This window comes from Budorcas taxicolor, chromosome 7 (genome assembly GCF_023091745.1).
Source record: "Budorcas taxicolor isolate Tak-1 chromosome 7, Takin1.1, whole genome shotgun sequence".
NCBI lineage: Eukaryota > Metazoa > Chordata > Mammalia > Artiodactyla > Bovidae > Budorcas > Budorcas taxicolor.
This window is the reverse complement of record NC_068916.1, coordinates 4,152,555-4,178,952: the sequence shown is the minus strand read 5'-3', so window position 1 is coordinate 4,178,952 and position 26,398 is coordinate 4,152,555. Positions and strand designations below refer to the sequence as shown.

The 26,398-nt window shown below is 42.9% G+C and overlaps 1 protein-coding gene across 1 annotated transcript in view; it reads right to left on the bottom strand.

Annotated features, from left to right (window-relative positions):
• Nucleotides 1-20,941: 20,941 nt before the first annotated feature.
• ADAMTS2 (ADAM metallopeptidase with thrombospondin type 1 motif 2) overlaps nt 20,942-26,398 on the bottom strand; it is a 261,969-nt gene continuing 256,512 nt past the window's right edge. Inside the window, exon 22 of the mRNA XM_052642795.1 lies at nt 20,942-23,682. Within this exon, the coding sequence (XP_052498755.1) occupies nt 23,225-23,682 (458 nt within the window). The 3' untranslated portion in view covers nt 20,942-23,224. The remainder of the gene's footprint in view (nt 23,683-26,398) is intronic.

Genomic DNA, 26,398 nt, shown 5'->3' with positions numbered 1-26,398 from the left:
GACCAACCTAGATAGCATATTCAAAAGCAGAGACATTACTTTGCCGACTAAGGTCCGTCTAGTCAAGGCTATGGTTTTTCCAGTAGTCACGTATGGATGTGAGAGTTGGACTATGAAGAAGGCTGAGCACCGAAGAATTGATGCGTTTGAACTGTGGTGTTGGAGAAGACTCTTGAGAGTCCCTTGGACTGCAAGGAGATCCAACCAGTCCATTCTGAAGGAGATCAGCCCTGGGATTTCTTTGGAAGGAATGATGCTGAAGCTGAAACTCCAGTACTTTGGCCGCCTGATGCGAAGAGTTGACTCACTGGAAAAGGCTCTGATGCTGGGAGGGATTGGGGGCAGGAGGAGAAGGGGACGACAGAGGATGAGATGGCTGGATGGCATCACTGACTCGATGGACATGAGTCTGAGTGAGCTCTGGGAGATGGTGATGGACAGGGAGGTCTGGCGTGGTGCGATTCATGGGGTCGCAAAGAGTCGGACACGACTGAGCGACTGAACTGAACTGAACTGAACTGAATGTACTTGATCTAAGATTTACTGTGGAAAAAAATGTATAATGACCAGGAGTCAGCAAACTTTCGGGACTCAATAGTAAATATTCTAGGTTCTGTGCACCGAGAGGCAAAATCAAGGATGTTATATAGATACTTACATTGCAAGAAAGAAACAAACTTCCGTAAATTTTAATGATGAAATTCAAAACACAATTGAATACAATTGTTATACTTTATAAATATTTTGTAGGAGAGAATAACTCTTTTGCTTAATGTTCCCTATCATTAAAATGGACTTTACCAAGATAATTCAATGAGAACAAATAGTCTTTCAACAAATGGTGCTGGGACAACTAGATACAAAAGAGTACAGTTGGATCCCTACCTCACCATATATAGTAATTAACTCAAAATGTATCAGAGACCTAAATGTAACAGCCAAATGATAGAACTCTAAGAAAACGTAGACATTAGTCTTTGTGACCTTGGATTAGGTGATGGTTTTGTGGATATGACACAAGAAACACAACGAAAGAAAAAGTGCATAAACTGAGTATCACCAAAATGTAAAATGTGTGTCTACCATGATCCAGGAAGTACAAATATAGTCTGTAGAGTGGGAGAGAAGTTTTACAGGTCATATATCTGATAATGTACCATGTAGAGTATATAAAGCACTGCTACAGCTCAATAATGATCAGTTCAGTTCGCTTCAGTCATTCAGTCGTGTCCGACTCTTTGTGACACCATGGACTGCAGCACCCCAGGCCTCCCTGCCCATCACCAACTCCCGGAGTTTACCCAAACTCATTTCCATTGAGTTGGTGATATCATCCAACCATCTCATCCTCTGTCGTCCCCTTCTCCTCCTGCCCTCAATCTTTCCCAGCATCAGGGTCTTTTCAAATGAGTCAGCTCTTTGCATCAGGTGGCCAAAGTATTGGAGTTTCAGCTTCAACATCAGTCCTTCCAATGAACACCCAGGACTGATCTCCTTTAGAATGGACTGGTTGGATCTCCTTGCAGTCCAAGGGACTCTCAAGAGTCTTCTCCAACACCACAGTTCAAAAGCATCAGTTCTTTGGTGCTCAGCTTTCTTTATAGTCCAACTCTCACATCCATACATGACCACTGAAAAAACCATAGCCTTGACTAGATGGACCTTTGTTGGCAAAGTAATGTCTCTGTTTTTTAATATACTGTCTAGGTTGGTCATAACTTTCCTTCCAAGGAGTAAGCGTCTTTAAATTTCATGGCTGCAGTCACCATCTTCAGTGATTTTGGAGCCCCCCCCACCCCCCAAAAAATAAAGTCAGCCACTGTTTTCACCGTTTCCCCATCTATTTGCCATGAAGTGATGGGACTGGATGCCATGATCTTAGTTTTCTGAATGTTGAGCTTTAAGCCAACTTTTTCACTCTCCTCTTTCACTTTCATCAAGAGGCTCTTATATATAAGACAGATAGATAAAAGTGGGCAAAGTGGATATTTCTCCAATGAAGGTATTCAAATGGTCAAAAACACATGAAAAGATACTTAACCTCATTATCCTTCAAGGAATTACAAGTCAAACTATAAGATGATTTTACTTCATACCCACTAGAATAGTTAGAATAGAAAAGAGATAATAAAAAGTGTTGAAAATGTTGAGAAAAACTGAAACTATCATACACTGCTGGTAGGAGTATAAAATGTGTGACATTTTTGGAAAATAATTTGACATTTCCCTAAAAGGTTAATAGAGTTACCATATGACTGAGCAATTCCATAACTATATACCCAAGAGAAATGAAAACATACATAAAATAGGTGAGCTATTTCAAATCCTAAAGGATGATGCTGTGAACCTGCTGCATTCAACATGCCAGCAAATTTGGAAAACTCAGCAGTGGCCACAGGAATGGGAAAGGTCAGTTTTCATTCCAGTCCCAAAGAAAGATAATACCAAAGAATGCTCAAACTAACCACACAATTGCACGCATTTCACACGCTTGAAAAGTAACACTGAAAATTCTCCCAGCTAGGCTTCAACAGTACGTGAACTGAGAACTTTCAGACGCTTAAGTTCGATTTAGAAAAGGCAGAGAAATCATAGATCAAATTGCCAACATGCACTGGATCATGGAAAAAGCAAGAGAGTTCCAGAAAAATATCTGCTTCATTGACTACACTAAAGCCTTTAACTGTGCATTACAACAAACTGGAAAATTCTTCAAGAGATGGGAATACCAGATCACCTTACCTGTCTCCTGAGAAACCTGTATGCAGGTCAAGAAGCAACAGTAAGAACTGGACATGGAACAATGGACTGGTTCAAAATTGGGAAAGGAGTACGTCAGGACTGTATACTGTCACCCTGCTTATTTAACTTTTATGCAGAATACATCATGCAAAATGCCAAGCTGGATGAAGCACAAGCTGGAATCAAGATTGCCAGGAGAAATATCAAAAACTTCAGATATGCAGATGACACCACCCTAATGGTAGAAAGTGAAGAGGAACTAAAGAGCCTCTTGATGAAAGTGAAAGAAGAGAGTGAAAAAGTTGGTTTAAAACAACATTCAGAAAACTAAGATCATGGCATCCGGTCCCATCCTTCATGGAAAATAGATGGGGAAACAGTGGAAACAGTGACAGGCTTTAGTTTCTTGGGCTCCAAAATCCCAGCAGATAGTGACTTCAGCCATGAAATTAAAAGACTGTCCTTGGAAGAAAAGTTGTGATGAACCTAGACAGCATATTTAAAAGCAGAGACATTTCTTTTGTTAGTCAAAGCTATGGTTTTTCCGGTAGTCATGTATGGATGTGAGAGTTGGACCATAAAGAAAGCTGAGCACCAAAGAATTGCTGCTGTTGAAATGTGGTATTGGAGAAGACTCTTGAGAGTCCCTTGGCCCGCAAGGAGATCAAACCAGTCAATCCTAAAGGAAATCAGTCCTGAATATCCATTGGAAGGACTGATGTTGAAGCTGAAACTCCAATACTTTGGCCACCTGATGCGAAGAACTGACTCATTGGAAAAGACCCGGATGCTGGGGAAGATAGAAGGCAGGCGGAAAAGGGGATGACAGAGGATGAGATGGTTGTATGGCATCACCAACTTGATGGACATGAGTTTGAGGAAGCTCCGGGAACTGGTGATGGAGAGAGAAGCCTGGCATGCTGCTTTCCATGGGGTCACAAACAGTTGGATATGACTGAGCAACTGAATTGACTGACAGTGTGAAATGTCATTTTATAACCAAAAAACATTGATATACAAGTGTAGATATTATTTTTGTTATGTGTTGTGTTGTGTTATATAATGACATACAGAGATATAAGCAAGGGCACACCCCTGGAGGAATGCACAGCCTGGAGAGTCCCAAGGATAGAGGAGCCTGGTGGGCTATGATCCATAGGTCGTCAAGAGTTGGACACGACTTAAGCGACTTAGCACATAGCACATTGCACACACATAGGATGAATTTTTTCATTCATTCACTCTTTCACAGTAATAGCATCCATTCTTTCAAAAAGTGTTTACTGAGCACCTACTGTGTGCCTGGAATTATTCTCTTTTTTCTTTTAAAAAATATATTTTAAATTTATTTTTTAATTGGAGGAAAATTGCTTTACAGTATTCTGTTGGTTTCTATCATACAACAGTGCAAATCAGTCATAATTGTACATCTATCCCCTCCATCTTGAGCCTCCTTCCTCTTCCCCCATCCCACCCTTCTAGGTCATCACAGGGCACCAGGCTAGGCTGCCTATGTTATATAGCAACTTCTCACCAGCTATCTGTTTTAAACAGAGCATATATATATATATATATATATATATATATATATGCTACTTTCTCTGTTTGTCTCACTCTCTCATTTCCCCACTGTATCTACAAGTCTGTTCTCTACATTTTAGAGTCTCCATTCCTTCCCTGCAAATAGGTTCTTCACTACCATCTTTCTAGATTCCATTATATTTGTGTTAATATACAATATTTTTTTCTCTTTCTAACTTGTTTCATTCTGAATAACAAGCTCCAAGTTCATCTACATCACTAGAACTGATTCAAATGCATTCCTTTCTATTCCATTCCGTTCAGTTGCTCAGTCGTGTCCGACTCTTTGCAACCCCATGAATCGCACCACGCCAGGCCTCCCTGTCCATCACCAACTCCTGGAGTTCACCCAGACTCATATCCATTGAGTCAGTGATGCCATCCAGCCATCTCATCCTCGGTCGTCCCCTTCTTCTCCTGCCCCCAATCCCTCCCAGCATCAGGGTCTTTGCCAATGAGTCAACTCTTCTCATGAGGTGGCCAAAGTACTGGAGTTTCAGCCTTTAGCATCATTCCTTCCAAAGAAATCCCAGGGTTGATCTTCAGAATGGACTGGTTGGATCTCCTTGCAGTCCAAGGGACTCTCAAGAGTCTCCAACACCACAGTTCAAAAGCATCAGTTCTTTGGTGCTCAGCCTTCTTCACAGTCCAACTCTCACACCCATACATGACCCCTGGAAAAACCATAGCCTTGACTAGACGGACCTTTGTTGGCAAAGTAATGTCTCTGCTTTTGAATATGCTATCTAGGTTGGTCATAACTTTTCTTCCAAGGAGTAAGCGTCTTTTAATTTCATGGCTGCAGTCACCATCTGCAGTGATTTTGGAGCCCAAAAAATAAAGTCTGACACTGTTTCCACTGTTTCTCCATCTATTTCCCATGAAGTGATGGGACCAGATGCCATGATCTTCGTTTTCTGAATGTTGAGCTTTAAGCCAACTTTTTCACTCTCCTCTTTCACTTTCATCAAGAGGCTCTTTAGTTCCCCTTCACTTTCTGCCATAAGGGTGGTGTCATCTGCATATCTGAGGTTATTGATATTTCTCTTGGCAATCTGGATTCCAGCTTGTGTTTCTTCCAGTCCAGCGTTTCTCATGATGTACTCTGCATATAAGTTAAATAAGCAGGGTGACAATATACAGCCTTGACGCACTCCTTTTCCTATTTGGAACCAGTCTGTTGTTCCATGTCCAGTTCTAACTGTTGCTTCTTGGCCCGCATACAGATTTCTCAAGAGGCAGGTCAGGTGGTCTGGTATTCCCATCTCTTTCAGAATTTTCCACAGTGAATGGTGATCCACACAGTCAAAGGCTTTGGCATAGTCAAATAGATGAGTGATATTCCTTTGTCTGTATGTACCACAATTTCTTTATCCGTTCATCTGTCAGTGGCCATCTAGGTTGCTTCCATGTCCTGGCTATTGTAGAGAGTGCTCCAGTGAACACTGGGGGACATGTGTCTTTTAGAATTGTGGCTTTCCCCAGGTATAGGCTCAGTAGTGGGATTGCTAGGTCACTCAGTAGATTTATTCCTAGCTTTTTAAGGAATATCCATACCATTCTCCACAAGTTGTATCAGTTTATATCCCCACCAGTAATGTAAGAGGGTTCCCTTTTTCCCACATTCTCCCTGCATTTATTGTTTGCAGGTTTCCATTTCTTCTAGGTTGTCCATTTTATTGGCATACAGATGCTCACAATAGTCTCTTATGGTCCTTTGTATTTTTGCACTGTCTGCTGTAACTTCTCCTTTTTTATTTCTAATTCTGGACTTCCCTGGTGGCTCAGATGGTAAAGCCTCTGTCTGCAATGCGGGAGGCCTGGTATTGATTTGAGTCTTCCCTCTTTTTTACTTGATGGGTCTGGCTAATGGTTTGTCAATTTTGTTTATCTTCTCAAGGAATTGGGTTTTAGTTTTATTGGTCTCTGCTATTGTTTTCTTCGTCATTTATTTTAGTTCTGATCTTTATGATTTCCTTCCTTCTACTAACTTTGGGGTTTTTTAAAAAATTCTTTCTTTCCTAGTTGCTTTAGGTGTAAGGCTAAGTTGATTATTTGATGTTTCTCTCAGTTCTTGAGGAAGGATTTTATTGCTATAAATTTCCCTCTAAGAACTCTTCTGCCACATCCCATAGGTTTTGGGTCAGTGTGTGTTCATTGTCACTTGTTTCTAGGTATTTTTTATTTCCTTTTTGATTTTTCAGTGACGTCTTGGTTATCCTGTATTCTTTAGCCTCCATGTGTTTATGTTTTTATAGTTTTTTTTCCCCCAGTAATTAAAGCCTAATTGCATAGCGTTGTCAGAAAAGATGCTTCATACAATTTCAATTTTCTGAAATTTAACAAGACTTGATTTGTGACCCAATATATATATGATCCATCCTGGAGAATGTTCCATGGGCAATTGAGAAAAAGGTGTATTCTGCTGCTTTTGGTTGGAATGTCCTGTTGATATCAGTTATGTCCCTCTGATCTAATGTGTCATTTAAGGCTTGTGTTTCCTTATTAACTTTCTATCTTGATGATCTGTCCATTGGTGTAAGCAGGGTGTTAAAGTCCCCTACTCTTACTGTGTTACTGTTGATTTCCCCTTTCACAGTTACTAGCATTTGTCTTGTATATTGAGGTGCTTCTATGTTGGGTGCATACGTATTCATAATTGTTATATCTTCCTGAATTGATCCCTTAATCATTATGCAGTGTCCTTCCTGGTCTCTTGTACTATTCTTAAAAGTCTATTTTGTCTAATATGAGAATTGCTACTCAGGCTTTCTTCTGATTTCCATTTTCATGGAATATCTTTTTCTAAATTGTCAGTTTCATTCTGTATATGTCCCTAAGTCTGAAGTGGGTCTCTTGTAGACAGCATGTATATTGGTCTTGTTTTTGTATCCATTCAGCCAGAATGTATGTTTTTATTGAAATATTTAACCCATTTACATTTAAAGTAAGCACAAGCTGGAATCAAGATTGCTGGGAGAATTATCAATAACCTCAGCTATGCAGATGACACCACCCTTATGGCAGAAAGTGAAGAGGAACTAAAAAGCCTCTTGATGAAAGTGAAAAAGGAGAGTGAAAAAGTTGGCTTAAAGCTCAACATTCAAAAAACGAAGATCATGGCATCCGGTCCCATCACTTCATGACAAATAAATGGGGAAACAGTGGCTGACTTTATTTTTGGGGGCTCCAAAATTACTGCAGATGTTGACTGCAGCCATGAAATTAAAAAACTCCTTGGAAGGAAAGTTATGATCAACCTAGACAGCATATTCAAAAGCAGAGACATTACTTTGTCAACAAAGGTCCATCTACTCAAGGCTATGGTTTTTCCAGTGGTCATGTATGGATGTGACGGTTGGACTATAAAGAAAGCTGAGTGCAGAAGAATTGATGCTTTTGAACTGTGATGTTGGAAAAGACTCTTGAGAGTCCCTTCGATTGCAAGGAGATCCAACCAGTCCATCCTAAAGGAGATCAGTCCTGGGTGTTCATTGGAAGGACTGATGTTGAAACTGAAACTCCAATACTTTGGCCACCTGATGCAAAGAGCTGACTCATTTGAAAAGACCCTGATGCTGGGAAAGATTGAAGGCAGGAGGAGAAGGGGCCAACAGAGGATGAGATGGTTGGATGGCATCACCGACTCGATAGACATCAGTTTGGATAGACTCTGGGAGTTGGTGATGGACAGGGAGGGCTGGCATGCTGCAGTTCATGGGGTCGCAAAGAGTCAGACACGACTGAGCGACTAAACTGAACTGAAAGTACCTATTGATATGTGTGTTTCTATTAGCATTTTCTTCATTGTTTTGGGTCTTTTCCTCCTCTTATGTTTCCTGCCTAGAAAAGTCACTTGAGCATTTGTTGTAAAGCTGGTTTTGTGTTGCTGAATTCTCAGAACTTTTGTTGTCTATAATGCTTTTCATTTCTTCATTGATTTTGAATGAGATCCTTACTGGATAGAGTAATCTTGGTTGTATTTTTTCCCTTTCATTACTTTTAATATACCCTGCCACTCCCTTCTGACCTGCAGAGTTTCTGCTGAAAGATTAGCTGTTAATCTCATATGTATTCCTTTGTGTGTTACTTGTTGTTTTTCCCTTGATGCTTTTCATATTTCTTACTTGTGTTTAATTTTTGTTATTTTGATTATTCTATGTCTCAGTATGTTTTTCCTTGGGTTTATCCTGTATGGGACTCTCTGCTCTTCTTGGACTTCATTATTTCCTCTCTAATGTTAGGAAAGTTTTTGACTACAATTTCTTCAATTATTTTCTCCAGACTCTTTCTTTTTCTTTTCTTCTTTGAGGACCCCTCAAAATAAAATATGCACTTATTATTGTCCCAGAAGTCTCCAAGATTGTCCTCAATTCTTTTCATTCTTTTTTGTTTATTCTGCTCTTCAGCAGTTATTTCCACCATTCTAAATTCCAGCTCACTTATCCATTCTTCTGCCTCAGTTATCCTCCTATTGATTCCTTCTAGAGTAATTTTAGTTTCCATAATTGTATTGGTTGTCACTGTTTCTTATTTCTTCTAAGTCTTTGTTAAATGTAGCAAATGATTCTTGCATTTTCTTCCTTCTATTTTCAAGATCTGGGGTCATCTTCAGTATCATTTCTCTGAATTCTTTTTCAGGTAGTTTGCCTACTTCCTCTCCATTTATATGGTCTTGTGGATTTTTATCTTGTTCCTTTCTCTACACAATATTTCTCTGTCTTTTCCTTTTATCTAACTTACTGGATGAATCACAAGCTGGAATCAAGATTGCCAGGAGAAATGAAAATAACCTCAGACATGCAGATGACACCACCCTTATGGCAGAAAGCAAAGAGGAACTAAAGAGCCTCTTGATGAAGGTGAAAGAGGAGAGTGAAAAAGTTGGCTTAAAGCTCAACATTCAAAAAGCTAAGATCATGGCATCCAATCCCATCACTTCATGGCAAATAGATGGGGAAACAATGAAAATAGTGACAGACTTTATTTTCTTGGGCTCTAAAATCCCTGCAGATGGTGACTGCAGCCATGAAATTAAAAGACGCTTGCTCCTTGGAAGAAAAGCTATGACAAACCTAGACAGTATATTAAAAAGAGGAGACACATTAATTTGCCAACAAAGGTCCAAATAGTCAAAGCTATGGTTTTTCCTGTAGTCATGTATGGATGTGAGAGTTGGGCCATAAAGAAAGCTGAGCACCAAAGAATTGATGCTTTTTAAGTGTGGTGTTGGAAAAGACTCTTGAGAGCCTCTTGGACAACAAGGATATGAAACCAGTCAATCTTAAAGGAAATTAGTTCTTAATATTCATTGTGAAGCTCCAATACTTTGGTCACTTGATGCAAAGAGCTGAGTCACTGGAAAAGACCCTGATGCTGGGAACGATTGAGGGTAGGAGGAGAAGGAGGCAAGAATGAGATAATTGGATGACATCATCGACTCAATGGAAATAAGTTTGAGCAAACTCAGGTAGGTAGTGAATGACAGGGAGGTTTGACATGCTGCAGTCCATGGGGTCACAAATAGTTGGATACAGCTGAGTAGTTGAACAACAATAAGTGCATTAGAAGTCTTCTTTACCTAGGCTATAGGGTCATAGTTCTTCCTCTTGGTCTCTGCCCCTGGTGGGTGAGGTTGGTCAAATGACTCTTGTAGACTTTGTGTTGGGAGGGACTTCTCCCTTGTTCTGGTGGGAGGAGGTGAGTTTTTTCTCTTCGATGGGAAGTGCTGTGTGAGGTAGTGTGTGTTGGGATACCTGGGCAGCTTGATGGCTGATGATTGGGTTTTTGTTTCTATCTTGCTTGTTGTTTTGGTGAATTGCCAAGCTCTGGGTGTGGCAGGCATTTGGGTGCTGCCAGGTCTTGGATTTGGGTGGAGGTCTTCATGGGAGTTCACTCTGGTTAATACTCCCTGGGGTCTAGAGTTCTCTTGCAGTCTAGCATCCTGGACTTGACACTCCAACCCCAGAGGTTCAGTCCCAACTTCTGGTCAGGGAACCAAGACCCCACAAGCCATGTGTTATGGGATAAGGGAGATTGAAAAAAAAAAAAGAAACAACAAAATTTTAACAGAAAAATGGTAAAAGCACAAACAGATGAACAAAAACAAAGGGACATTCGCATACACAAACACACACATATACCCATACAAGAGAAACTGTAAAGACCTAAGAAAACAGAGAAGAAGAGAGTGACCTGGTAAGCAAAAGAAACAAAAAATGAAATGAAGCAATTAAAAGCAAAACTAACTACAATGCAAAACAGAAAACAAAACCAAAGCAGAGTGCCAACTGAGGAATAAAGCAAAGAGAACAAAACAAACAAAAATGTTGGAGAAAATATAAAAGCAAAGTTAAATAGAAGTATATAGAAAAATGCACACGGAGAAATATTAAAGAAAAACTATAGCAAAAAACCCATAAGAAACAAACAAATAAAACACAAATAGCAAAGCCACACCACAGAATAGCAGAAGGCCAAAGTAGAAGCAGAAATACGGAAAAGAAATAAAAAGTATGATTTTTAAAATCCCAAAAACCTTAATAGAAATTAGAAGAAGATGAACAACAACAGAGAAGAAGGGGGGGAAACCCAGAACCAATGTGCTGCTAAGTTGCTTTAGTCGTGTCCGTCTCTGTGCGACCCCATAGACGGCAGCCCACCGGACTCCCCCATCCCTGGGATTCACCAGGCAAGAACACTGGAGTGGGTTGCCATTTCCTTCTCCAATGCATGAAAGTGAAAAGTCAAAGTGAAGTCGCTCGGTCGTGCCTGACTCTTAGCGACCCCACGGACTGCAGCCTACCAGGCTCCTCTGTCCATGGGATTTTCCAGGCAAGAGTACCGGAGTGGGGTGCCATTGCCTTCTCCAAGAACCAGTATGAGAATGAATCAAAGCATAAAAATAATAAATGTTTTCCTAGTGTCTTAGCTGTCAGTGTCCTTGCCACTGTCCACCTCTGCCTCCCTAGAAGGCCCTTTGATTCTGGGGAGGCCTAATCTGTGGACCTGCTGTAGGACAGCTCATATTCTAATCTGGCCATACACCCCCATAGGCATGTCTTCTGTGTCTACAGCTGCCAAAGCCAGAGTGTTTCCTTTGTGGGAACACTCATTGTCCTTTTATATATTCCATACATACAGAAGCTGTCTAGTTGACTTTGTAGATTTAATCTGTAGCTTGTGCAGCTGAGGGAAAGGTTTTTGATTGTATTCCTTAGTCACTCCACACCTGGAGCTCAACTGTGGTTTTATCTCCTTCTTTGCATGGGGGCCATCCACAGGAGTCTGCTCCCAAGGCTGCCCTGGAGGACTTGTGTCCTCCGTTAGGCAGTCTCCCTGCAGTCAACAGTTAGTCTTGCCACGAGATTGCTCTCAAATCCTCACGCCCCAGTTCCTAGCCACCGTGCACATCAGTGGAAACATGTACCTGTCTGGGGTACGTAGAGCCATGGCCTGGATTTCTGTGTGGTTCTCACTCTATTCATACTGTCACAGATGAGCTACTTAACCCTCCAACAGCCTCAAATTCTTCCCCTCTGTCCTAACCAATTTCCCTGGATGCAGAAATCTCTTCCCTGCTTCAGCTTCCTCACCCCCAAGTGCAGGTCCGGTCCCACTAGCTCTCCTCCCTCTTCTCCCTCCTTTCTTTTGTCCTACCCAGTTATGTGTGGATCCATGGAATCCTTTCCAGTGGTTAGGGTCTCCTGCCAGTGTTCAGCTGGTGCGCTGTGAGAGCTGTTGCATTTATATATGTATCCTTGATGCATTTGTGGCAAGAAATGTACTCCATGTCCAGCTATTCCTGTGGCTTCTCGGCCCCCTCTGCTGTTTTTAATTCTTGATCATTATTTACTTAATTCTTGATCATTGCCCGAAGTTGGTAAATATTAAATGAGTTTTTGGCTTTGTTGACCTTTTAAAGTTCCTTCTCTATTAATTAGATTCTACCCATATAAATAATCTTGGTTATTTCCTTCTACTTTCTTTGAGTTTACTCTGTTACATAGTTCATTAATTTATTTTCAAATTTTTTTCTTTTCTAATTTTTGTATTTTAGATCATGATAACCTCCAAGTATATCGTTGACTACATTTCACAAGTTTCACTAAGTTGTATTCAGTTGTATCTCCTAATTTTCAATATTAACTTTTGGACCTGTGAGTTATTTAGAAATGTGATTTTTTGCATTTTAAATATGTTTTAAATTTAGGTATTCATTTCTAATTTAATTATTTGTAATTCAGTTAATTGCGAAATCTATTCAAGTTCTTATTCTTCCATCATGGTATCAATATTTGAAAAGAATATGAGTTGTTCAGTTGTTGGGAAAACAGAGATATATGCATGTTCCTTAGATAAAGCTTGTTTATTGTATTATTCAAGTCTTCTGTATATTATTGTTTTCTTTTTACCACTAATCATATTAAACATATTAAACATATTAAAACATATTAAGTGTTCTCCTTATGATGGAGGCTTTGTCAATTTCTCCTTGAGGTTATGACAATTTTTGCTCTATTAACCTGGTTAATTGAACTTTTACAATTTTATGATATTTATATGATGATTTATCCAGTAATGTCTTTCAACACATTAATAGCAGGAAGCCAACCATCTACACAGAATTATAATTCTTTATATATATAAATATTAGTTTAAATTGATTTAGGAATAAAGAGTTGTTACTTGGGGGCAATTTGCTAGAAATTTAAAGGCTTTGAGTTCTACTCTCTTTTATCAGTAAAATCTTTTGTTAAAAGTTTGCCTCATGTTACTAGAAATGGTACCTAGTCTAAGTCCAAAAGACAAAAACAGACAACCCTGTATTAAAAATTGATAAATGGGATTCCAGAATTTTCAGATTAGATAATTCAAGCTAAACATCCTGCTAAAAACAACTGAAAAGACTGAGTAAGGAAAGCACAATTCTTCAAAGCATTGAACAGTTATTTAGAAATTAAATAGGATATTTAGAAATTCTTAGCCAATATCAGGGAGAGGACTAGAATTCAGAGAGGTGAACCCTGGCCACTAGAAAACTTAAACAATACTATCAACCAACTTGACCTGACATCTACAGAACACTCTACCCAATAAAAGCAGAAAATATTATTTTCAAGCATTCATGGACTATAGGTAAACAATATGCAAGGCCATAAAAAATTTTCAGTACATTTAAAAGGATCAAAATAATACAAAATGTGTTTTCTTTAACCAAAGTAAAATTAAATTATAAATCAATAGTAATTAAAAACTGAGAGGTATTCAAATATTTCAGCTCAGTTCAGTTCAGTTCCGTCTGTCAGTCGTGTCCGACTCTTTGCGACCCCATGAATCCCGCCACGCCAGGCCTCCCTGTCCATCACCAACTCCTGGAGTTCACTCAAACTCATGTCCATCGAGTCAGTGATGCCATCCAGCCATCTCATCCCCTGTCGTCCCCTTCTTCTCCTGCCCCCAATCCCTCCCAACATCAAAGTCTTTTCCAATGAGTCAACTCTTCGCATGAGCTGGCCAAAGTACTGGAGTTTCAGCTTTAGCATCTGTCCTTCCAAAGAACACCCAGGACTGATCTCCTTCAGAATGGACTGGTTGGCTCTCCTTGCAGTCCAAGGGACTCTCAAGAGTCTTCTCCAACACCACAGTTCAAAAGCACCAATTCTTCAGCGCTCAGCCTTCTTCACAGTCCAACTCTCACATCCATACATGACCACTGGAAAAACCATAGCCTTGACTAGATGGACCTTAGTTGGCAAAGTAATGTCTCTGCTTTTGAATATGCTATCTAGGTTGGTCCTAACTTTTCTTCCAAGGAGTAAGCGTCTTTTAATTTCATGGCTGCAGTCACCATCTGCAGTGCTTTTGGAGCCCCCCCAAAATAAAGTCTGACACTGTTTCCTCTGTTTCCCCATCTATATTTAGAAGATTTAAAATGCACTATTAAATAAATCATGGACCAAAGAAATCACAAGTGCACTTTCCACATGCTGTGGAGCAACTAAGTCCATGTGCCACGACCCCCGAGCCTGCGTGCTGAAACTACTGAAGCCCATGTGCCTAGAACCTGTTCTCTACAACAAGAGAAGCCACCACAAGGAGAAGCCCAGGCAAGTGACATTTGGATAGCCATATGAAAAAGATGAGTGTAGATCCTAATGTCACACCACATTCAAATAGTAAATCAAAATGGATCATAGGCCTAAGTGAAACTCATAGCCGCTGAGTTAGGTCTGACTCTTTGCAACCCCATGGACTGTAGCTTGCCAGGCTTCTCTGTCCATGGGATTCTCCAGGTAAGAAAACTAGAGTGGATAATAGCCATTCCCTTCTCCAGGGGATCTTCCTGACCCAGGGATTGAACCCAGGTCTTCTGTATTACAGGCAGATTCTTTACCATCTGAGCCACCAGGGACGCCCCTATAGTCCTAAATGTAAGAGCTAAAACCATTCAATTTTTGAGGGGAAAAAAGTAAGAGGAAATTTTCATGACCTTAAGCAATTTACTGGAGAAAGAATAATCTTTTCAAAAAGCAGTGCTGCAACATTTGGATATCCTCTCACCATCTGCTTTCAGTTTTTAGGAATGAGTGGTGAAAGAGGTCCCCAGGGAGCAAATCTGAAAACCGGCACCTCCGGAACACAGACTACCCGGGGGCGAGACAACATTTGACACTGTCCCCAGTGGATTGATAGATGAAGCCTAAAACAAGACCAGATGCTGTGGTTTCCAGGATGCACTTGGCTTTATACATCTTTTATAACCTGGAGAATTTTCTGCTGAAGTGAATTCAGGAATAAGAAACTCCACACTTGTTTTGCATAGTCCAATTTATTGTTAATTTTGTTGTCTATTAACATACTGTTCAGATATGTTAATCTGGAACACATCTCTCTCACAGAAGTAACAAACCAACATTCACAGATGACGGAGTAGAAGGACGTGTGCTCTGCTGCTGCTACTGCTGCTGCTGCTGCTGCTGCTGCTGCTACTGCTGCTAAGTCACTTCAGTCGTGTCCGACTCTGTGCGACCCCATAGACAGCAGCCCACCAGGCTCCCCCGTCCCTGGGACTCTCCAGGCAAGAACACTGGAGTAGGTTGCCATTTCCTTCTCCAATGCATGAAAGTGAAACGTGAACGTGAAGTCACTCAGTCGTGTCCGACTTGTAGCAACCCCATGGACTGCAGCCTTCCAGGCTCCTCTGCCCATGGGGTTTTCCAGGCAAGCGTACTGGAGTGGGTTGCCATTGCCTTCTCCACATCTTCTGCTAGAACTCCAAAATTACAACCCGCTGCTGAACAACCATTGACAGGAGAATGTTGGATCCCACCAAAAAAAGGATACCCCACATCCTAAGGCAAAGGAGAAGCCCCAGCAAGATGGTAGGAGGGGCAAAATTGCGTTTAGAATCAAACCCTATACCCGCCAGAGATGCTCAGAGGGCTCAAACAAACCTTGTGCATATCAGGACCCAGAGACCCCACAGAGACTGAGCCAGAACTGTGTTTGAGTATCTCCTGTGGAAGTATGGGTCAGCAGTGGACTGCTGCAGGAGCAGGGGCTCTGAGTTCAGTAGACCAGGGTATGGCATAAGCCCTCTTGGAGGAGGTTCCCATTAACCCCACCATAGAGCCACCAGAACTTTCACAGGACTCAGGAAATAGACTCTTGGAGAGCACAAACAGAACCTTGTGTGCACCATGACTCAGGAGAAAGGAGCAGTGACCCCACAAGAGACTGGCCCAGATTTCTCTGTGAGTGTTCAGAAGTCTCCAGTGGAGGCATGGGTCAGCAGTGGCCTGCTGCAGGGTTGGGATACTGAGTGCAGCAGTGTGTGCATGGAACATTTCAAAGGAGGTCACCATTATCTTCATTACTTCCACCATAGTTTGGCCTCAGGTCAAAAAAAAGGGAGGGAACACGGCCCTGCCCATCAACAGAAAATTGGATTCAAGACTTACTGAGCATGGAACCATTAAGTCACTAAAGACTTACTGAAACTTACTCCGCAGAAACGGCATGGACCTAACAGAAGCAGAAGATATTAAGAAGAGGTGGCAAGAATACACAGAACTGTACAAAAAAAGATCTTCACAACACAGATAATAATGATGGTGTGATCACTCACCTAGAGCCAGACATCCTGGAATGTGAAGTCAAGTGGGCCTTAGAAATCATCACTACGAACAAAGCTAGTGGAGGTGATGGAATTCCAGTTGAGCTCTTTCAAATCCTAAAAGATGATGCTGTGAAAGTACTGCACTCAATATGCCAACAAATTTGGAAAACTCAGCAGTGGCCACAGGACTGGAAAAGGTCAGTTTTCATTCCAGTCCCAAAGAAAGGCAATGCCAAAGAATGATCAAACTTCTGCACAATTGCACTCATCTCACATGCTAGTAAAGTAATGCTCAAAATTCTCCAAGCCAGGCTTCAGCAATACGGGAACCGTGAACTTCCAGATGTTCAAACTGGTTTTAGAAAAGGCAGAGGAACCAGAGATCAAATTGCCAACATCCGCTGGATCATGGAAAAAGCAAGAGAGTTCCAGAAAAACATCTATTTCTGCTTTATTGACTATGCCAAAGACTTTGACTGTGTGGATCACAATAAACTGTGGAAAATGCTGAAAGAGATGGGAATACCAGACCACCTGACCTGCCTCTTGAGAAATCTGTATGCAGGTCAGGAAGCAACAGTTTGAACTGGACATGAAACAACAGACTGGTTCCAAATCAGGAAAGGAGTGCATCAAGGCTGTATATTGTCACTTGGCTTAGTTAACTTATATGCAGAGTACATTGTGAGAAACGCTGCGTTAGGTGAAGCACAAGCTGGAATCAAGATTGCTGGGAAAAATATCAATAACCTCAGATATGCAGATGACACCACCGTAATGGCAGAAAGCAAAGAAGAACTAAAGAGCCTTTTGATGAAAGTGAAGAGGAAAGTGAAAATGTTGGCTTAAAACTCAACATTCAGAAAACTAAGATCATGGCATCAGTTCCCATCACTTCATGGGAACTAGATGGGGAAACAGTGGAAACAGTGACCAAGTATTTTTTTGGGCTCAAAAATCACTGCAGATGGTGACTGCAGCCATGAAATGAAAAGACACTTGCTTCTTGGAAGAAAAGTTATGACCAATCTAGACAGCATATTAAAAAGCAAAGACATTCCTTTGCCAACAAAGGTCCATCAAGTCAAAGCTATGGCTTTTCCAGTAGTCATGTATGGATGTGAGAGTTGGACTATGAAGAAACCTGAGTGTTGAAGAATTGATGCTTTTGAACTGTGGTGTTGGAGAAGACTCTTGAGAGTCCCGTGGACTGCAAGGAGATCCAACCAGTCCATCCTAAAGGAAATAAATTCTAGAATATTTGTTGGCAGGACTGGTGCTGAAGCTGAAGCTCTGATATTTTGGCCACCTGATGCGAAGAAATGACTCATTGGAAAAGACCCTGATGCTGGGAAAGATTGAAGGCAGGAGTAGAAGAGGACAACAGAGGATGAGATGGTTGGATGGCATCACTGACTCAATGGACATGAGTTTGAGTTAAACTCCAGGAGTTGGCGATGGACAGGGAGGCCTGGCATGCGGAGTCCATGGGGTCTCAAAGAGTGGGACATGACTGATCAACCGAACTGAACTGAATATTAGGGGGGAGAATTTGAAATCATTTTTTAAATAAAATTGTTCTATTCATAAAGATAAAAGGATAATGTTACCAACAAGAAATGCAGTTAGAAATCTGTATGCCCTTATGAGACGTCAAAATAGTAAAATAGCTTATTTTTTTTAAGAAGACAGTCAAAAATTGATAAAATTGCAAGGAGAAATAGAAAAATCCACAATCAGTGGGAGGTTTTGAGACAACTTTCTATCAAGTTAATGGAACAAGAAGAAAACTAAATCAAGATACAAAAGATTTGAATAATATATTAACAAATTTGACTTATCAGACATATATAAAATACTGCATTCAACAGTTACCAGTGCATATTCTTGAAAACACATGTGCAATTAAAAAAAAAATTGACTACCTCATGGGCCATGATGTAGTTTCAAAGGATTGAAATATTTGCCAAAATAGTTTTCTGATCATAATAAAATGAGCTAGAAATCTATAACAATCCATAACCAGAACATGCTGTGCATACTATGTGCTAAGTCGCTTCAGTTGTGTCTGACTTTTTGCGACCGCATGGACTGTAGCCCATCAGGCTCCTCTGTCCATGGGATTCTCCAATCAAAATTACCGAAGTGGGTTGCCATGTCCTCAGACCATTACCTAATGTTTGGAAATTCAGCAACATGCTTAAAATAACCCTTAGGTAAAAGAGAAACTCACATTGGAAGTTAGAAACTATTTGGAATGGAATGACAAAAATGTATGAAATATCAAAATCTGTGGGGCACAGCTGAAGCTCTAGAGAGAGAAATTGATAGCCACAATTGCATAGGAGTTTAAAAAAGATGGAAAATCAGTGATCTAAGTGTTCACCTAAAGAAACTAGAAGATTCTTATTTGAACCAAGGCATTGGTTGCTTCAGTGTGCCATAGGGGCACTCACACGTTGTGTAATCTTTATGTGTATTTGAGGTTAATCCCTGAGGAGCCCCCGTAGATGAAGCAACAGCTGTGTGGCGTCATGAGGTTCAGGGAGAACAGGTTACATGGCCTCTAAATGGAGGTGTACTGTGTCCCCCTGGGTTAAGAATGCACAGTGGAATATAAACCCCTGGGTATGACCATGGCACGGCTGCTCTGGGCATGGTAATCAAGGACCCACAGGGTACCTCGAAGAGGGAGTGGTGGCCAAATCCTCTGTAATGACATCATTTGTTTCCTCCTAACCATTTATCAACATCCTTCAGAAAGCACAGACTGGGCCTTCCTTACCACTTCTTCTACAACCCAGGGCGTATTTTCTAAAACAACCTCGCTGGGCTATCCGGTTATGAATTACCTGTGCCAATACTTAGTCTCAGTTCCTGCTTACCCAAAGTCTCTTAACTCTCCACTTCTAACACAGACTCTCACATACACCCATCCCAGCTTCCTCTTCCCCATTTAAAATAACTAACTGAACTATAAAAAGAGTCAAAACAAATTACAGCAAAGAACAAGCAGAAATGCTGTGTATTCCCAAGCCACGTACAACCCCTGTACAAATTAACGTCTTCTTTTTTTCATATAGACCATTTTTTTAAATGTGGACCATTTTAAAAAATGAAATGACTATTTCATTCCAAATAGTTTCTGGCTTCCATATTTATTGGCTGTGGTGGGTCTTCGTTGCTGCACGTGGACTTCCCCCAGTTGCAGCGAGTGGGGGCTTCTCTTTGCTGCAGTGTCCGGGTTTTCTTATTGTGGTGGCCTCTCTTGTGCACGATTCAGTCATTGCAGCTTACAGGTTCAGGAATTGCAGCTTGCAGGCTCTAGAGGGTGGGCTCAAGTTGTTGCACAGGCTTGATTGCCATGCGGCTCATGGGGTCTTCCTGGAGCAGTGATCGAACCCGTGTCCCCTGCATTGCAAGGCAGATTCTTAACCACTGGGCCACTAAGGAAGCCCCCAAACTAATACAGTTTCTGATTGCTTCCTCTCCCCAGCGCTGTGTACAAATTGCCTGATTCCTACTTGGTCAGGGTAGCAGAAATCACCTCTTCTGCCCTTCAACCTTCCTCTCCCCCAGTATCTGCTAATATCAAAGAGGGCCAGAGAGAATGCACTTTTCTTTAAACGTGGAATCCTGATTGTAAGTAGGATTACCGAATTTAGCAAATAAAAATACAGGATTCTCAGTTAAGTGTGAGTTTCCGAGAAACAGTAAGTAATTTTTAGTTGCAGTGTGTCTTTTTTTTTTTAGCTGTGCTTGGTCTTTGCTGCTGTGTGGCCTTTTCGCTAGTTGGGGCGAGCAGGTGCATATTCTAGTTCATGCTGCGGTGGCTTCCCACGTTGCAGACCACAGGCTGCAGGGCGCCTGGGCTTCAGTAGTTGCAGCGGCTGGGCTCCAGAGCACAGGCTCAGGAGTTGTGGCCCGAAGGCTTAGTTGCTTCATGGCATGTGGGATCTTCCCAGACCAGGGACTGAACCTGTGACTCCCGCATTGGTAGGCAGATTTGTTACCACTGAGCCACCAGGGAGGTTCCCCATACTTACACTAAAAAGTTCACTGCTGTTCTTCTGAATTTAAAATTTGACTCAACATCTAGGTGTTTTGTTTTTGTTTTTTTTCCTGGAAACCCAATTATAGGAGAGAAGGGGTTGTAATCAGGGAGGAGGGAGTGTCTGGAGATACTTCATCTCCACTTTGAACTAAACATTGACTTAGGAGCTTTTGGCTAAGTTATGTTTCCTGGAGAACTGACTCCATGGGGAGCCGGGAGAGGGATCGGTCCTTATGGGTGCCTCTTGCTGTTCATGGGATCCCACCTTGGCTCACTGCATACTGGTCCCTCCAGACCTTTTGGCTTTGCAAGGGCAGCACGTCCTTTTGTCTGCTCTGGGAATGGAGGACAAGTGTAGTCAAGGTAACAAGCAAACACAGGCATGATATGCAAAAACACAGACATTTTTACTTTAATAAGTTATAAAATCAAGGAGCCAAATTTTACTCTACAGAAAACAAATGTATTGATTGCTGTCATCAGAGAGATAAAAACGCTGTGATTGAGTTCAGCACCAGAATAACCCATGCGACAGCTGCCTGTCAGACAGGGAGTACATAGTCAAAATGCTTCATCGGATAAAGACTTTGCTATTGAGCACCATTTGTATACTCCAGACAAACAAACAAAAAACCTTAAAGTACATATGAAAGGCTTATACGTGAAGTTCCATGGGTTTTCCAAAAGGAGTAGATGAGAGAGCCAGGTCCCAAAACTCTAGCATGAGTCTTCGCACAAACATGAAATGACTCTTGGGCCCCTCAGCTGACTTTCCAGAGCAGTGGACAAAGAGGACCTCTGAATCTCAACCTGGTGTTAGGAAGCCTTGGCTCAAAGACTGCCTCTGCCTCCCTCAGGCTGCAGGAGCCTCTCTGGAAGCTCAGGACTGTTGCTAAGCCAGCTGTCCGACCGCCTTAAGCTCAGCGGAAACTTACAGTGTCTCAGAGCAGGTGAACACTGCCTTCTTAGAGAGACCTCTGAGGACCATCTTATCCAGAGAAGTCTGTGGATATATGGCCCAAGGCATTAAGTATGGCATGTTGAGCCACGGCCACATGGTCTATAGTTCCCAGAGGGCATCTTTCTTCCTGCTGCAAAAGACAGATCTCCCTGGGAGTGTCCCACCTGGGGGGTCTCCCCAAAGGCTTCCAGCCTTCAAGACACATAGCCCTGCTCTGCTGAGATATGAGAACGGAGCGTTCCCATCCTGTGGCTCCCAAGAAAGGTAAACTGAGTAATACTCTGGCTAGAGCTAGTCCAGAGCTTCCTCAACATTCTAGAGCAGACCCCAGCCAGCACTGCCCAGCCCTTCAGTCTGTGAGTAGCACCAGTTGCCATGCGTTCAGCCAATGGAGGAAAGCCGTGGGTCTATTTCCTAATAGAGAGGTGGGGTTGCAGAAGTGCTTCACACTACATCTTGTTACAGAAGTGATACTAATGATATATATTCAGAAATATTTCCTGCAGTTTGGTTCTTAGGAGCCAGCAAGCGCCTAAGAGGACACGTATGGGAAAGTGTGGAATGTGGTGGCAGCAGGGAGGGAGGTGGGCTGTGCTGGGGAGACGGCGAGGCTGGTCCTCAGCCGTGTGATGGTTGGGCGTCATCCCACCTGTCCCTCACTGTTTGCTAGAACTGTAACCCGTCCCTTAGACACACACAGAGACACACACACACACACACACGGGTTCAGATAAAGGTATTTAGCACCTCAAAACTCAAAAAGCAAACATCGTGGTATTATCTTGAGCCTCAGTATTTTCATCCACAGAATGGGGAATGGAACAAGAAAGAGTTCTCTAAGATCTATGACTGGTGAGAATACCAAGTCTTGAAAATTTTCCTGGACATGAAAACCTTAAGAATTACATGTCAGGCTAGGCCCGGCTAAGGAGCTAATGTGCTTGGTCCTGTAATTTCAGGAAGTTTAAACTACATGTTCACACATAGAAAAACAACCCCTGACCACTCCCTGGATTTTCCAGCAGAGTGCATGCCTCCCTTATCCTTCCAGTGACTTGAGGAAGCAGAGTCTCTCTGGGGAGCCTCAGGCCCGAGGCCAGGCTGGCCAGAAGTGACAAGCAAGGCCAAGGTTAGTGAAGAAAAGAGAGGTGTGAGCGCCTGGGAGTGCCAGCTGGTGACCACACTCATCCACACCACCTGCCTCACCACCTCCAGTACTGGAGTTTGCTGGAATTCATGACCTCCACTTCACTGCATTCATCTTAATGACTGGTCACTTAGTAAATAAATCACTGTTTCTTCTAAGAGCCCCATGGGTCTCGTACCTCAACCTGGAGATTGGTAGGAACTGTCCTGCATCTCCAGTGGGGTTGTCACTGCAAGGAAAAGATTTGCAATCACTGCTCAGAAACTTGGGGCAAAGGTTTTTTCTCTCCCTCCTGCTGTCCCTCATTGATGGGAGGTGTAGAGCCTCCATATTCCTCTTTACCCCACACCCAACCCCAGTAGAGGACTTAGAACATTCCAGGACTAGGAAACATAGGTACCAACCTAGTTGCCACATGCTTACAACTGTGTGTGTGTGTGTGTGTGTGTGTGTGTGTGTAATGTAAATATACCTATATATTTACATTATTCTCCTTCTTTGTTTCCTCAAAACCTTTTGGAGTCAGGAATCTGACTTCATCTCCACAACACAGGAGTTGCCATGGAATATCTCTATAAGCAAGAAAAAAAAAGCTACTGATGCTATCTTTCCATTTTATTAGAACTTTCCGAGCATCTCTTTCTTCCTCATCTCATCAATGAGCTCCTGGATTCTTTGGTTTCTGGTCTTTTCGTACGGGCTCGGTCGTCGAGGGATCAGGTTGGGTGGCTGGACTTCATCTTCCAGGCCATGGATTTTGTAGGGCACGTCCACAGCGTTGGTTTCTGGGTGGTCCTCGGTGGCATTGGTGCTGGAAGTATTGAGAGGCACCTCCAGGGGTACACCTGGCGGAGGCTGCACCTCCATGACTAGAGTGGGCACTGGAAGGGTGGGCACGAGCTCTTCGATGTCATTGTGCTTTCCGGAGGGTGGCTCTGCCCTGTCGTCCACATCAGTGAGGTTGTCGTGCAGCTTACAAGACTTGCAACACAGCTTATTGTAGCCTGGGATGGAGCAATAGCGAGACAAGACTTCCATCCTACAGAACACTGACTTGTCACCTTGGCAGCGGCCCTCTGAAAGAGAAAAGTGGGACAAATAACCAAAGGACAGATACGGGGGACCTTCTTCCCCCACAGGAAGCAGTTTGCTGGAGGAGGCGTTTAAAAGAGCCCAGAGACAGCACAGAGGCAAGCGAGCTCACACAGAAACTCTGTGTGGTTTAGAGACGAGGGAGCCCTTGGGCAGGGCGGCGTCCGGGGACCCCCGCCCTGGAGTGGTGTCACACTAGCTGTGAGCAATGCTCCCCTCTTCCAAGCAGGCCCCAGGTGAGTCCAGATGTTTCAGTATCTCTCAGAGTTGGAGACAGAAATGAGGTCTGTCTGTTCTTAAGGAGTGATTCCAAGCCCAAAGAATTGGGCTTTGTCAGCTCTTCACATGTGAGATCCCAGTGGTAACCTCAGTGACGTTCTGTGGCACTGTTTGACTCTACAATCATCTTTAACCTGTAACTATAACAAAATTAAACCTAAAAGAACCAATTGCTAACACCCAAAAAAGCAAATCCCAGAGCCTCGGTTATGGCCTTGCCATACTGCTCCACATCTTGTTTCCATCTTCATCCAAACCCCTCAGATGCGCTTTGCTTCTGGAAAGTGCCTACATAAAAATTAAAAGTCACCCAGACTTGTCTGGGATTTCTTCCACCTGCCTCAACTTATGTGACACCCTGTGTCCTGCCACTGCGTCACCCACCACATGGCTCTGCCACAACTGGGCTTCTGGTCATTTTTCAAAGTGCTCCAGAACTCGATGCCTTCACACAGGCCAGTCCAGCCTTACATGTAGACCCAGCCCAGCATATCTGCCACTTTCTTTCCCACCCAAGATCTGCTCATCCGTGGTCCGAGCGCATGGAGAAGTCTGCCTCTGCAGAGGCCGCTGTTGTCTCTCTCGCTTCCTCTTTCCTCGTGGCTGCCTCCTTCTCGGCCTAGCTCCAACCCTGTCTGCAGCGATATTAATAAGACCCACTCCTCTCGTCTTGTTCTCAGCCTCTGTCTTCTTCCCAAATTTCTACCCACTTCCCTTTCCACTAACACCTAACCACACATAAATTAGGTGTTATTGAGATGATTTACAAAAATTCATTCAACACAGAAGGATAAACCATTTAACGGGATATTTGATCCATCATAAATTCCTAATCACTGACCACGATGGGCCCCACTCTCCAACTATGTTCCCTGCTCAGCCACTCTCTACTCTTCATAATGGGCATTTCAAACTTTTCCCATCTGCTGTGCCCTCCTATCCCCTCAGTCTCCTTAGGGCAGATGACATCTCCTACTGAAAGGAAGCAAAGAGGGGAGATGGGAAGGTAGGAAGGAGAGGAGGGACAGGCACTGGTGGGAACCACATGCAACATAGTTACTCTTTGCACTAACACAGGGTGTGTTCCACATCGACATGTAAAGCTATGCTAACTCATTGAGATAACCTGTAATAACAGACAGGCAGGCCCTCTCCCATGTGAAAGCCTGTGGTTCTGACATCTTCCCTCTGCTGGCCATTGCTCCAGCTTATAATTTCACTTTACAAGCTGGTAACCCACTTACTTGGACACCAACCTCAAACTTTTGGAGCTTCAGACTCTTGGATACACCTGCCTACTAGATACCCCTCAATTTCTGTGGCATCAAAAGTAGACTCCACGCGTCCAGCCCAAGTCCATGGCCTCCACTGGCATCATCCATCTCAGAGAATGGTCCTTCATGCACACAAGCCAGACCCCGGGGATCCCCTGTCCGGTCAGCTGGATATATGAACACGTCACAGTGTGGACTGAAGCTCCTGGAATGCCTCTCCTGCCTCCCTGGAGGCAGGTTTCAGGATGAGGACCTGCCTCCTCCACCTCTCCAGGCTCTCAGGCCTTGCTTTCCTTGCTCTGCAGGGTGCTCCCTGTGGCTGCAGGCCCTTTGCACATACTATATCTCTCTTCTTCCTCATCCTTGAGGCTCAGCTGACACACGTCCTCCTTGGTCGAGCACTGCCTGGCCTCCCTGGGAGGCGGCATCCCGCAGTGTGTGGCCTCGTGGTGCCGTGGGTCTCCCCTTCCCAGCACCTCATCCCAGCTACCAAGTCCACGTTTGCTATCAGGTAAGGTGACTAATGCCTGACAGTTTCATCATCCTGAAAGCTACGAAGGGCAGAGCCCAAAGCTGTATCCGGGTGTCCCTTTATCCCAGAGCCTAGAACAGAGAATCAAAGAATATGGAAGTGTTCCATGTGAGTAAGACAGATGCGAGTAACTGAGTAAGTCCAAAACAAGGAATTTGTGGATGTTAGAATAGCGGTGCTACAGGCAAGAACATACAGGGGCATATATCATCAGAGAGGGACCCAACCTTGACTCTGAGCTTCTAAGTGGCTGAAATGAGGAAACATGACTGGGCAAGGGCTGACGACATGAAGAGCTAGGGACAGATGGGCTGTTTCGGAAAAGCACAGGTCTTCCTAACCCTGAGATGGAGAAACAGGCCAACGTGTGGAGGGGGAAGGCAGACGGTCCTGCACAGAGGGTCAGTTCCAGAAATCAAACTAAAATGATCCTGAAATGTGACTTTCAGGGTTTTAAAACCTTGGATAAAATTTTACATTAAATATTCAAGATCTGAGACAGATGAAATCAGAATAGTGCTGTTTGAAGCTGGGTGGAGCATACTCAGAGCCTCTGCTTCCTCCCTCCTGGCCCCTTTACCCTCCCTGGCAGCCACTGAGGTAGGCACGTGAAAA